The sequence below is a fragment of the Pezoporus flaviventris genome, unplaced genomic scaffold, assembly GCF_033815535.1.
Source record: "Pezoporus flaviventris isolate CSIRO_AGI_PZ_B2104156 unplaced genomic scaffold, CSIRO_AGI_Pfla_v1 ptg000007l, whole genome shotgun sequence".
Classification (NCBI taxonomy): Eukaryota; Metazoa; Chordata; class Aves; order Psittaciformes; family Psittacidae; genus Pezoporus; species Pezoporus flaviventris.
This window is the reverse complement of record NW_026892555.1, coordinates 20,471,388-20,485,885: the sequence shown is the minus strand read 5'-3', so window position 1 is coordinate 20,485,885 and position 14,498 is coordinate 20,471,388. Positions and strand designations below refer to the sequence as shown.

The 14,498-nt window shown below is 42.5% G+C and overlaps 1 protein-coding gene and 1 long non-coding RNA gene across 9 annotated transcripts in view; both read left to right on the top strand.

Moving 5' to 3' along the window:
* The window catches only part of GRHL2 (grainyhead like transcription factor 2), a 70,587-nt gene extending 57,208 nt beyond the window's left edge, over nt 1–13,379 (top strand). For all 5 annotated transcript variants that reach the window (XM_061447990.1, XM_061447992.1, XM_061447989.1 and 2 more), the window contains 3 exons: nt 2,339–2,424; nt 8,203–8,267; nt 9,456–13,379. In XM_061447990.1, coding sequence (XP_061303974.1) covers nt 2,339–2,424; nt 8,203–8,267; nt 9,456–9,570 — 266 coding nt within the window. In that variant the 3' untranslated portion in view covers nt 9,571–13,379. The remainder of the gene's footprint in view (nt 1–2,338; nt 2,425–8,202; nt 8,268–9,455) is intronic.
* LOC133266610 (uncharacterized) overlaps nt 1–14,498 on the top strand; it is a 371,798-nt gene that overhangs the window by 231,648 nt on the left and 125,652 nt on the right. The window lies entirely within an intron of this gene.

Sequence of the window (14,498 nt, the reverse complement as noted above, 5' to 3'; positions counted from 1 at the left end):
TGGTGACAGCAGGATCAGGGGGCATCAAGTATGAGTTATATTACATTGTCACAACTATGGCTTGGCATTCAGTGGCAATGCTGCTGAGCCCAGTAGAGCCTTTGCAGCCCCTTTTCTTCCATTCTGACTGTGCTTGCTGCTGCATGCCAGCTGGCCTTCTCTCCGTGGTTATGCCAGCATGAAGGCTTGTGGGGCTGCATTGTAAGCTGAAGCAAGGACCTGATTTGTCTGAAGAACAACTCAGAAAAAAGGGTTGTTTTTTCACTCACATCTGCTGTTTGAGAGAGTTCATCATCCAGGAAAATTCACTAAGACGGGCCAGAGTAACAGAGCATAAGGGCAGGGATGAGACAGGAGCTTCTTAAGGCATCCCTGTCACCAGAAGTTATTTATGGAAGAGTGCCCTAGTGAATCAAAGCTGAGATTTTCACACCTGTTGGGGGAAATTAAAAACCAACAACCCCCCATATGTTTACTAATCCTGGCTCTCTGTGTGTATAACAGTGATTCAAGTTTCCCGTTATCCTTGTAATGGATCCATCATTGAGCATATCATTGCCTGACATGCCAAGCACAAGAGATTTAAAGCTCAGCACATGGATTGTATGATGTCCCCAACTTTAACCTCAGATCGAGTGATTTTTTTTTGCTCCATTCAGATATGTTTGTAATTATTAATTAATTACAGAAGTCCACATGATTGACAAGCCAGGAGTTACAGGACAGCCCTCTAATCACAAGGAGATAATTACTGGTGAAAGTAGCACATTGAGCAAGTGCTTGCTCATGCAAGTGAACCCAGTAAAATCTAACTACTGATGCAGATTTTTTTTTTGTTCTCTTACATTCTGACAATTATTTAGGTTGTGACCCAACAGTAATCTCAGCTTCTAAGCCCTTTAAGAGGACACTCTCAGGCAGGTGCCAAAGAACTGTTAAAACATGGGTGAATGGGATGTCAGCTCTGCATGCCTGTGGTAGTAGTTTGAATTAGAGATTTAAAAACCCACCATTATCCTGCACATCTGGTGTGTAACCCAAGGCAGAGGACTGATCTGCTCATGTATTACGTCTTTATTTTCAGTCATTTCGAAACCTGAGCAAAGAAGATACAAAGAAAGTACATTTCTCTGCAAATGGGAGTCCACCCTGCTACAGGCTTGACCTGAGAGTTAGGTTCCAAATAACTGCTTTTGCATGAAAAATACCATTATCTCTGTTGTTTAATCTGCAAGTCATCCATTGAGTTACCTGGTGAAGATGTCTTTTAAGACCTGCAGTCCAAAAGATATCTTTTTCTGTGTACCAAAAAAGATGATTACCAATGTGTTTCTCACTCAGACTTAAAATACCTAACAGTGCATGCATATTTGTACCTCACATGCAGCACTGCTATTTGAAAAGGCATTTTATTTAGGGAACAAAATAAGTTCTGGAACATCTTGGTTAACTTGCTACTTTATCCGTCATGTGAGATTACGCCTAACCACTTCTCTAGTGTTTATGTTTATTTGCTTTGTAGCTGCCTGCTTTGCTTTTGTTATGTCAGCAAGTTTCTCCCTCCTACCTGTACAAGTCAGAGAGAGGAGAACAGAGCTGGACAGGGCAGAGCACTGTGCCTGTGAGCCACTGGTACCCAGCAGGACATCTGAGGGAGGAAGAGGACATCTTCAGGGGTACAAATGTCATTTGGGTACCTGAGCAGGTGTGGGCACACATGCAAATGCCTGCCTGCCAGCTGTGCTTTTGAATATCTCCCCTGTATAAAGTCTCAAATGACTTTGGACTTGTTCTTTCCAGTGTTTATTTTTAGACTGGCCAGACCCATTTGCAGTCATCTGTGTGGTAATGCCAAAGAGCTGTTTCTTTTCCTTGTTGTTGATTTTGCTTTCAAAGGCTCAGCCAAAGGTAAACCAGACTTAGCTTTTCTGAATGTCCTTTCCCAGCGTTTTGGAAGAAGCCTGGAGAGGTGCGAGACAAGACACAGTTTTAGGAAGACCTAGCTTGTGTGATTTGCTCTGACCCAAGGACAGGTCCCCAGTGCTTTTTAGTTTCTCTGCTTTCAGTAGAGGGAGGTTGAAATTCTGGAAGATATTCCTTACATTCCTTCCTTACATTAAATTTGCTGCATCTTCTTTGTGTGCTTTCAAAGCAACTATGATGTGTCTTCCCCATTTAGATCACTAATGATATAAGAGCATATCTTTTTAAAGTGCAGACTGTCTTCAGCACTTCATTTTATCTGACATGGATTAATATTTGTTTTTCTACTCAGTGTGGGTTGTTTCATCTGTTCAATTGACTGAACCTTCTCCAAGTTTGACTTTTTTTGTTTCAGTGCTTTTGTATGTGAGGAAGGAGACAGATGAGGTGTTTGATGCTTTGATGCTGAAATCACCCACAGTAAAGGGGCTAATGGAAGCGGTAAGTATCTGATGTCCTCACATTGTTTCTTTCTTAGCAAGAAAATCTTGTGGCTTTCAATGTATTATTGAGATAAAACATAATCTAAAGATGAAATTATTCTCAAATACATTTAAAGCAAGAGGCTTTCTGAGGCATGCCTCTGAAATGCTGGCATGTTCTGAATTCAGTGCTGTCAGCAAGTTGCTGGGATTAAATAGTGTCATAGAGCTGATCTGTTGGAGACCTGTGCCTTGAGGAATGGAGGTAATTAACCAGTGTCAGGGATGTAGAGAGGTTCAGACTCCATTGTCTGAAGTGTTTCTTTCTGAACTGATAATTCTGTTCAGTTGCCTGTTGAATCTTCTGTAATGCCCATTGATTGTGTTCACAGCTGTCTTTTAAAGAAGAGGCGCAAGAATGCACTGTTTCTGTGTGAATCTATATGGCTTTTGTGCAATTGCTGTTCTTAGCGTATCAGAAGCAGCTGCTGAGCCATTGCAGACTAGTCATTCATACCTTCAGTCTACTTCCTTCTCTAGCCCTCACTCACAGAGTGACCTACCTACCAGCCTGCCTCTTTGCTGCTTCTTTGACTTGAATTTTTTGCTTGCTATCTATGAATTGTGATAATTTCCACATTCAATCCTGTTCATAGGAGCTGAAGGCTAGTAGATACGTGAAATTTGGGGAGGGAAGAGTTAAGAAGCAACCACATGTCTCAGTTCAGTGAGGGGACTAATGTGTGACAGATGTAGGAGCCGAGTTGATTTCCAGCCTTTCTTACATGTAGCAGAGAAGACAGGAATGGATGAAAGTGTCCCTAGAACTTTCCCTAGGACTATTCCTAGAAAGTTCAGCTGAGTGTTAGAAGTGTGTGTACTCGTACTCATAAACTGTCACAGTGTCTTGTTGCATGTGGGCACTTCAAATGCAGTAAAGACTGAGTTATTTGGTCAGTATTTGGCCAGTAGCAGAAGGCAAAAAAGATTTGTGGGTTAATGAAGTTGTTTAAAGCACCCATTCAGATCAGGGTATCTCTGGGGAGAGTCAGCTGCATTCTAAGGATGTCCTAACTGTGCTTTCGCCACCACTGTTAGCTGTGACTGCAGCTCAGTTGTTATGCAGAGCACACGTGTAATAACAGCCAGGATTCACTTGAAGAGGCTGCAGTCTGATTCATGATAAGCTGTAACATAGTTCCATCTTGTCTCTGTATGGAAGTTAAAAGCATACTATAATCCTTCTATAAGCTTTCAAGCTAACATGAATATTTTATCTCCATTAGTCTGTGCCTCTCCATGCCTATTCCCCAGCCACTGTGTAGCATAAAAACAAAGCTGGTGCAGAAGCAAGAGAGGTTTCTGCATACCTCTGTAAGCACAGCTACTGACTCAGTGGCATGTTTGCAGCACCAGAGAAATCTGATCTGTTGTAAAATGTCCCAGTTCACTGGAAGGCACACATTCAGAAAATTTGAATTCTCTTTAGTAGGATAATGTGGATAAATCGATGCCAAAAAGCTGTCAAACTGCATAATCTCAAAATTCTCTCTACAGTCATTTCAGCATGCATGTGATTTTGTAATTGTGCACATCCTAAATGCTTAACTCTAAATTCAGTATAAGAACTTAGAAACTGAGGCTCTGAATATTACAGAGCCCCAGCTAAGAGAGACAGCACCAAGGATCTGGAATCATACCCTCTTCCTTTGTTTATGGATTTTTGGTGTTTTGGCTTCGTTTTGGTTTGTGGGTTTGGGGGTGATTTTTGTTTGGGTTTTTTTTTTTTTTTTTTTGTTGATCGCTCTTCCTGGTCTGTGGCTTTCTTCTAATTTTCCATGATTAATGATACTGCTTTCTCAGATACGATGTTTATTTTATTCTCTCCTATACCACCATTCCAAATGAACAATTAGATTCCTTCTCAGATTTCTTTCTTCTGGCAGATATCTACAGGTCTCAGGTTTCAGAGATACAGTACATCTCAGAATGTGATACAACTGTTTGGCTTTTTAGATGTTTGCATCCTACTCTGGTCAGTCTTGATCAACAGAAAATAGTGAAACAATTGCCCATCACAAACCATTACACACATGTGATGACTGACCAGCTCTAAAGCCTGCTTTCAGCCTTATCCAAAATCAGGTTAACTTTGTGGATCTCACTAGGCCCCCAGTCTTACATTGTGCAGATTCATAGATTAATTCAAATTACAGAAGGCAATCTAAACTGGGAAATACAAGCATCTCCCAAAGTGTTGCTAAAATTACAACTGAACAGCTGAGCTTAACAGAGCTGGCTTAGACCAAAGTTTCATAGATACCTGTCTATGTATGTATCTTTCCAACCAAAGGAGGGCAACAGACTGGACCATTCCATAGAAATAAGTTGGAAAAGATGTTTTCCTACATGCCTCAACTAGCCCCAGTGTTGCCCTGTCTTCCTGACTCCAGTAGAGAAAGCATTTCTGGTGCCTCCTGCAATCAGATATGTGCTGCAGACAAACTTGCCATGCCAGGGGACTGCACCCAAAGGGATACCCTGACCGTTATTTCAGTGCCACTCTGAAGGCTGTCCCACTTTGTCAGGCATCCTAAGAGAAGGAAAGAATTCTTTGCTCAGACGATTGAAGAATGATAATGGAGATTATAAAGGAAAATATTCCTCCAAATAAAGATATATTTTTAAATGTTATTGTAGCCTGCTTGGGGCCAGGTGAGAAATCCTGTTGTTTTATATGGAAGTTGGCAGTAGTGGTGTTCCCCCTGAGTTGGCAACAAATGTGTTTCAGAAGAGGGTGTTAAGTGAGATGTCCTAGCAGATGCTAGCTCTCTGCTTTCTCAGATTCTGCAGCAGGACTTAGCACATTTGCACTGGAGACTCATTTTCTGAGCCTGTGAGGGGGAGGCCCTCCCATACCCCTACTTCCAGCCTTGCTTCCCCAGCTTGCCGTTTGGTATAATTGGTTGAATCCCTAGGGGTTGCTGAGAAATGTGCTTATTCAGTCAGCTGGAAGTCTTTCACAAAGCTCATTAATCCCTCCATGTTATATAAATCCTACACCTGTCATAGGCAGTGTGACAGGCAAGGCTTTCTCAGACCTACCACTCATAGCTTATGTAGGAAGTGGTGTCCCAGAGTCCCAGACCACTTTGAGCAACATTTGGAATGTGTGTTAGGTATCCTAAATATCCTAGGGAAGTTTTACGCTGGAATGTGCAGAATGTTGTATATTAGCTGCTATTAAACCTTCTTGGCGCAGGAATGTTTCTCCTTGCTTGTTTATTTGCATGGAGTCAGTTAGTAGTGTCTTCAAGTACCAATCTCTACAATACCACCACAATATCACTTCAGAGTTATTAACCCAGAGAGGAAGGTATATTGTTTCCTTTATGTTTGCACAGTTGTGACATTTTCTGCAGTTTCAGGTTGCAGTTTTTCTCTGATGCCTGTAATGAAGGATTTTTTCAACAATCTGGTGATTGCGGAAATTTTTATTATCACTTTACATGAAAGCTTTAATTTAGGGGTACAACAAAAATACAGACATTAAAGTCCAGCACCAGATTGCTGATCTGGCGTCATTCTGTTCTTGGTAAGCAAAGCTAGAGGTTGAGAAAGAAAAAGAGGAGAACATGAAAGTTTCTCTGAGAACTTTTCTAAGACAGTCAAGATTTACCCTCACAGTGTGGCACCTGGACACCCCAGAGGAGTCACCAGTCTTGGGTCAGGCAGCTGCAGCTGGACAACACAGGATGAGGCATTGAAGGAAGGGAGACTTGGAAATATAGTGGTAGACAGGGGTAGAGTGTGAGTGAAGGGCAAAGTGTGGTTACCTACACAAGTACTTCTGGTTAGAGATAGGTGATTCCTTCTACTAGGGATCATGCCTGTGGGCCCTCCCTTGGATTCATGTGTGTAGGCTGGGTCAGGAGTTCACAAAGACTAGGTGGGGCATGCTGTCCCATCTGTGATGGAGAGTAGCTGGAATAGGTTAGGGCATCCCACACAGGGTTATGACAAACCCTGGGTTCAAATCACTGTTATTCTGCCCTCTTTAGAGCAAAGACTTGAACTTGCTTTAGACGAGGTATGTAATGGAGCTTCTGTGTAGGATGCATTTCTGCCCTGTGCATGTGGTTACCTAGCTTTTCTGTAGGCTACATAGCCTTTTGCATAGGCTACAGGAAGCTCAGAGTGAAAAAGATTGTTTTGTAATCTGATAGGATGCTTGATATTGTGAGATAAGACAAGTGGCGTGAAGCCCCTCTTCTCCTAAGTGTACGAAGTGGACAACTCCCCACAGCAGGGAGAGTGTGACCATATAGCATGTGAGCTTGCGCAGCCTTGATGCTGAATTAGGCCTCTCTCAAGGCAAGGAAGAATATGGAACCAGGACTACCATCAGCATCTCTAGCACCATATCCAAAATGGCGGTGAAACAGCTGGTGCGAGTAAAACTGAAGTAGTTTACTATTGTATTTATACAATCCACAACTTATTTTGTATTTTATTCTCTGCTAGGTGCAAAACTTAAGGACTGGATGGGTAACCTTATCAGTTACTCTTTGTTTACATCCTCTCCTTTCTCTTAGCCACAGATGCACACTGTGGTCAGAGGAAGCTGCAGTGTAAGAGAAGTTTTATTGGTTGTTCAAAATCTTGGAGTTGTGCTATACTTTTTAAATAAAACATTGTATCTTAGGTGAGATGACAATTATACAAATATAGGTGAGGTAGGCAAGTACAGGCTAATTAATTCTCTCTCTTAGAGAATTCTGGCTCTCAGGATGGGAGCCGTGCTTGGGTTCAACCTGTGGCTGTTTGAATCTGTCCTTGGTGCTGAGTTGATCCATTGCTTTCTTTCCATTTTCTACTTCATGATTATTGATTTAATTTACTTCTCTAATTATCACTTTTTCTTAATGGAAGCCTGAACACAAACACAAAGGAAGGATTTCACAGTGGCTGGTGTTTGGCAGTCTTTAAATGGGTTTTTAATTGTGTATTTTGGTTCTCTAATGCGGAAGATAAGTCGTGTGCTATTTGGCTGTAACTTCATTTCACCTGGGAAGAGTAGGAAGCATAGTTCAGTTGGCAGTGGAGTAACACAGAACATTTATCACTGACAAAAAGTCATTTTTCTGTAATTATTTTCCATTATGGGACAATCCTTTTCTAAAGTATGAGCTGTGAGACCTGTTTCCTCAAAGAAGAGTTATGATTTGGGGTGGAAACATGGATCAGATGGAGAGTCTCGGGACATCATCTCCACCACTGGCTCAGAATAGACATCCAAAAAAGTTACTAACGCACTGCTGCAAAGCAATGCCAAAGAACCCCAGTGAAGTGCTTGTTGGTGTTGGTAATTTGTCAGCTGAGTAGTTCTTCCTTTTGGTGGAAGAAGCCTTTGCTTCCATGAGCTCAGAAAATCAGAGTAAGAAACAGCAGAAAGGCAGCTGATCAGATTGAAATTCCCTGGTAAGAGTGTTGACTCCTTGAGCAGAGCAGTAGGAGATGCTGAAGCAGTTCTGATGACTCACACCATATGAAAACTATAATCCTCAAGTTTCTGGATGGAAATGATTGTTTTTTTTCTGATCAAGATGTTTAGGATTATTCTCCCTGAATCATCCTTAAATGAAGCTATGGTATGGTTGCATGTGACTTTTCTGTATAGCTATCCTATCAAAATCTGCAGAGATACTGTTTTAATGCATTATGTGAAGCAAGAGGTAATAATTTCATATTTGTTATTAGTCTTTAATGATAGTTTTGTGTATTTTTATGATTTCAGATCTCTGAGAAATATGGGCTGCCAGTTGAAAAGATTGCAAAACTTTATAAGAAGAGCAAAAAGGGGTAAGTGAACTAACTAGGGGCTATTGCAAGATCCTTTAGAAGTACATGGAGATCCCAACTATGCCTGGGCCTCATGATGCTGGGTAGCATAAACTCTTCTAGGAGACTTGCCCATATGCTTGAAATCTTAATGTCTATGGAGGCAGAAAGGGATGGTAGAGGAGGAAATATGGATCTCCCGTCTGTGTCTGACCAGTGTTCACAGACTTACTGTGAAGAAACAGAGTTTGTGTTTGGAAAACATATTCGGATAAAGTCTGTTTTGTGGACCATATGCTTAATAACTGTGAAGCAGTAGCATGGGAGAGGTGCTAGTGTGGAGTTTCTCTGCAGTATTAGGAAGAAGTAGGCTACTGTCTGAGTCTGAAAGGCAGGCAGGCAATGTTTGCTGCAGGGGTTTCTGCTGGGTAAATTTAGACATGGGCATCACAGCTGTGATTTCAGAATAGCTAGGCTACTACTCCTCATCATAAATCTGAATCTCTTCACTTTAACTTTTTTCACTTCTAAATAACTGCAGTACTGTAGTGATATAATTTTAAATCTATCACTTATTTTCAGCTGTAACTCTAGCTTAGGGAATTGTGTCTGGGGATTTCTTTAGCTTTTGAGAAGACAGGTGAAACTTCTCATGTTTTGCTTCTTTCTAACACTGTTTCCAAGTGATATTTTCTTGGAAGAAACACTTTACAGTAAAAAGTGAGGAAAACACTCATATACACTTCTAATAGTTGTTGATATTCTCACATCCAAGCTGAGCCTAGGCCTGTGAGCTGTGTGCCAAGCACAAATTACACTGCTTCCTCATGTTAGCAACGCACACCATGGAGGTGCAGCACCTCACGCAGCGTGGCTGAGTAGCAGCACGGAGGTGTAGCTGGGGGAGATACACCAGGCATGGGCAGCACCAGCTACTGTGTCTGCCAGGGATCTGGAGTGCAGTTCACCTTGTAGGCAGCTTAAGTGTGTTAACATCCCAGCACTGGCACGTCTCTTACCTTAACTACTTTGGGAAGAAGCAGCTTCTAATCCAAAGACTATGGGGCAGATCTTGATGCTGATTCCCGTTGTTGTCCCTGTGCTGGAGTCTGGTTTTGCATTGTAGTGAAGCGAGCACGTGCAGTGGAGTGCATGGCTTTCCCTTTCAGAGTCCTGGTGTGTAAAAGTGGTTTTTGCCTTTGTCACCAGTATCTTGGTAAACATGGACGACAACATTATTGAGCACTACTCCAACGAAGACACGTTCATCCTGCACATGGAGAGCATGGTTGAAGGCTTCAAGATCACACTGACAGAAATATAGCCTCAGGCAGAACCTTTTTGTAAGGAACCACAGCATTTCATCCTTCTTGGAAAGCAGAAGATTCCCCAGGAGCTTGACACACATTGATCAGAGAAACTGTTACAAGACTGCTTTGAAAATACTGTCCGTTCTGCACATGTGCACTCACTGCATATAGGCTTGGGTTTGTCAGGCACAAGGCCACTCATGTTAACCTGGTCCCTTATTTATTGTTCCCCATTCTCTAATGTATGAGCAGTTACCAGCCCCCAGATTTGTAACCAGATGACCCACTGCAAGTGTGAAGTGCAGCATTTTAATCCATACTTTAGTGTGGACAAGCTCATTCTAAAACATGTTAAGGAACCATACTGGTCTAGTTTCAGAAATCTGGTGTAAATCACTTTACCAGTAGTTCTCTCCATTGTTGCTAAAACCTGGTGCAGTGCTAAACATGGGGAAAGTGGCTGACAGAGTTCACTCACTCATACTGGTCCGTATCTCTCTCTAGTGTATAGTCTTGCCAAATACCTCTGGTAGTTCTCAGCACGTAGCAATGAGGACTTGTAAGTAAGGCATTCAGCTACAAATGTCACTTGTAAGTAAATGGTAAAGAAACCATTTTAACCTTGTATATAATGTTTATAATATGCAATAATATATTTTAACTACTGTATGCAGGCATGTTTACTGCCACTATGGTTTTTTATGTATTGGGTTTAGGGTTTAACAGGATCTTTCCTAGAGGATTAGATTGCTGAAATCTGTTGAGGAGTGTGTACTGAGAAGCTGATAACTGCATCTGCACCCATATGCTCCACCTTTGGCCAGCTAGTCTTACAGTGCTACAGGGTCTGGAGTGCTCTGGCACAATGGTACCCACCTTAGGTGCCCAAGTCCCAGCTGTGGATCCCTGAGTGTCCCATCCAGCTGTCACCAAATCCAAGAGGTACCACGTGTCTGCTGCCTGGTGTGCCTAGAGGTACAGAAGGGATTTCTCCTGTTCTGTTGATGAAATGGAGACTCTCAAAGTGGGCTTTTCTCAAGCCTGTGGAGGAAAAGGTGCTTTCTGCAGCAGCCTGCTCATTAAAGCATTCCTTTAGACTGTAAGAAACAGGACTTAAAACTCTCCTTAAGGGTACTTGCTCTTGTATCTCCATTGAATGTTTCTGTTTTGACTTTTAGGACAGTTGGGTGAGGTATAAACCTGGGCATGATGTAAATATTTTATCAAAACTGGAACAATTTTACCAGTGGAGACTGAATATCCCACAACTGAGGTGTGGAGATTGGTCTCTCTCACAAGGGCTGAATCTGAACCCAAGTCGAACTACAGGGTTATCCTGTCAAATTTCACCACTGTCTCATGAATTCTGTGAAGAGAGAAAATAGTGCATGCTAAAATCGTAATAGGAAAAGGGTTCAAGGCCTGAATGTGTCTGTTCAAGGCCCTCCCTCTTCCTTTGTCGTGTGCTCTTTCTCCTTTTGATGAAGAGTTTTGTAGTAATTTCTGTATCTTTTTATAATTATGTACTCCAGCAAAGATGCTCTTGCTACCTTGCTTAAGAGCAGACATCCTGGGAATGAATACAGGGGATTTATGGTGGTTCAGCTTGTTTCTGCTTGGCTCAGGCTGAGATAAAATGTCTATGCTGACTTAGCCCAGATGCTTTTTTCCTAAAGAAAAACAGAGGACAGTTTTGGCAGGTGGCATTAGGAACTGGGACCAGCACATAGGACTGGTGAGCACTGGTGTTAGTTCATGTATTTCTCTGTTTTTTTAATGGTGTTTGGGATCCTAAGGATAGCAGCTGGGCTCTCTCAGTTGGTCATCATGTCTGGGCAGAAGCTGCAGGTGAAGCATAGAAGTAAATGTATGCAGGAGTTGAGCCCTGGTTCAGCACTCAACCCTGCCATCTAAGCTTTCTTGCTTATAGGGAATGCCTGTGGCATCTGGGGCTGGCCTGGGCTGGGATGTGCTGCCTTAAGAGAGAACAGTGAGAATTTGGGTTTCACAGAGAAAGACGGGGATGTCCTGGCAGCACCAGCGCTCAGGTAAATGGGACGTTCTTGTCTTACACATGGGTGGAGATGTGCTGGGATCTGTTGGATGCTTCAGCATCTTGTACCGAGGAGCAGTGTAGGATCAGTAAGAAATGCTGAGGCTGAAGGAGCTCTTTTCATTGCCTTTTCAGGAGGTTTTGATCAGGGGCTGTCCATGGAAGGAAGGTTGCTTTCAAGATTAATTGGAAGCTTTTCTAAATACATCTTAAAGTGTGTGAATTCCTGGTACAAAAGAACTTGCACTTCTGCCTTTAGTTCCTTATACAGTCTCAGTGAAGGTAGCAGGGTTGAGGAAGATGAGTAGGATTTACCCTGATAGTAAGTTTATTTTTAAAGTAACAGCTAGAGCTAGTTAAAGATGGTCTCCCTTAGCTTTATCTGCTGGGGTCTGAGAGCTTCATTTCTCTGCTCCAGATGCAGATGCATTGTGAGCACCCAAGACGTTACAAACAGCACATCCCCTTTCACGCCTTCAGTTGTAGTTGCAGCATCAGCTGCTGCAGGAGCACTTGAACCCTGGATGCCGGTCCTGGCCAGCTACAAGCTCTGAGGGTTCACCTTGTTGGTCAAAACCAGGCTATCAGAGTGATAGGGAAGGGCTAGGAAGAGTAATGCAAACTTCTGAAGCAGTGGCCTGCCTCATGCCCTGCTTGATTCAAAGGTCTTGAGGAGTACGAAGTGCTGGCATGCATATTGTTTAAAATATACATGTTGCTTTTGTTTAATGAAAAATATTGATTACTGCTGGATCTTCCAAATATTATGAGTTAAATGGAAGTAGGATTTGGCTGCTGTTCAGCAGGGGACAGGAATATCTGCCTTGCTTCCTTTATCTCTTCGTGGCACTACTGTGGTTATTTATTTAAAGGAACAAAACTCCCATTTCCTCTACTTCTTCAAGACAGTAGTCTTGAATCTGAACCAGTGCAGCCTGAAGGGTGGCTTTCTCCTCAGCTTGTTTTCCCTATGAAGAATTAGAGCTGTGCAGTGTCTGTAGATGTGTATCGAGAGACTGATAGAGATGTGCAAAAGGAAAACAGCCTTCGAAGCCCTAATTTTCATCCCTGCTACAGATTTGGCACCATGTCTGTCCATTCGATGTTTTATTATGAAACCCCAAACCTCAAATTTTAGTTTCTTTCTACATAGTCAGTTGCTGATATCCCCATAATCAAGTACATCCTTTCAGTGAAGCTTTGTTGATGTACAGTGGTGTCTCCATCAAGACATTTTGGAGGATTTTTACCACCGAATGTAAACCACCAAGAAGAGCTCTTTTTTTCTTTCCTGTGTGTCCTCTCATGAAGTTTTCAGTCAATGGAATTCAGAGCTCGAGTGTCTTTCTTGTATGTTTTCCTCTTTCAGTCTATGAATTGTTTAAATGTTGTAATTTAATTCAAACAGTTATCAAAAACTAAACTCTCCAGCTGTTAGAGATGCTGTATATTGATTCATATGAACAGGACAGGAGTACCTTAGGACTTTTAAAATGTAAAGCTTATGAAATGTTTATATGCTCTTCCATTTCCTATGAATTGAGACAAGATACAAACAAGAATGTTTGTGCCAAAGTTTGTGACAAGCCTTCTTTCTGGCAAGCAAGGAAACTATGTATAAATAGTGTGCTTTTATATTAAGAAAATAGCTCATGTAACTTAATAGTGTTGCAAGTGGGAGAGGGGTTTGATAAACTGTAAATACAGTTATTTTATTTTTTTGTACATTTTTAAGAAGGAAAAAAATAAATATTCCTATGTATGAGAAAACAGTTGCGTGCTGAGGTGTGTATTGCTCCGTGCTGGGATTGAGTTCCCATTTCTGAGCCCAGAAAACTTCAAAAAGAAGAAAATATAAATTCATTCTACTGAGGGAACAAGAACAGAGACTGAAAAAAATAATCACCAAAAATGGCTTCAATGACTGGCCTGGTGGATGGGGGAGAGCAGTGCATATTGCCTACCTGGAGATCAGTAAGGCCTTCAATGCTGTCTCCTGTAAGATCCTCACAGAGAAGCTGTTGGTGTGTGGGCTGGATGAGCAGACAGTGAGGTGGATTGAAGGCTGAACTCCTGGGCCCAGAGGGTGGCGATCAGCAGCACGAAATCTAGCTGGACGCCAGTGACTAGAAGTGTACCCCAGGGGTCAGTCCCAGCCTGCTGGGGTGCGACATGTGCTCCATTGCCTGAGGATGGGCATCCCCTGAAGCCAGGCTCTGCTGGGAGCCTGTCCACTTCCCTGCCATGAGACAGAAGCCTTTGGCTTTGCACAGTGGGATGCACAGGCCAGCAAAGGTGGTATATGGAGGATTTTAGAATCCCCATGCAACTAAACACCTCCTTATACTTTGCCTTTTTTTTACTGTAATTATGCCATAATACAAGTTGGGTTTAATGCTAAATTGTATTATGGCCTTAATGGGAGAGTGAGGAGAATGTGTATCTGGGGAAATTTGTCACACTGGAAGCTCGTACAATAAAGCTGGTCTGAAGGTGCACTGAGCACACAGGGTACCTGGACAATGTGACTGATGCTCCTCCAGCCTGCTTCAAGCCTGGATTAATGTGCAGTTCCACAAATAGTCTGGGTGGGGGTTTAATCTCAAGAGGAAATAGCACTGGTTTCAGTTACCGTCCAGCAGGATATCAACTCCTTTTAGCACCCTGGTGCTAATCCCAGCTCCACGTTTAACCTAGGTAAAAGTAGGTAAAAGTTTGAGGAGCTTAGGGAGCGTACACAGCAGCATGAGCCAGCCCTCTTGAGAGCCCGGCTGAGGCTGGCAGGAGCCCCTGCTGTGACAGGCTCTGCTGCCACCCCATGAGCCATGTTTCAGAGTGACCAACCACAGCTACCACCCCCCCAGCGCATGATCCCATCCCACATCCTGT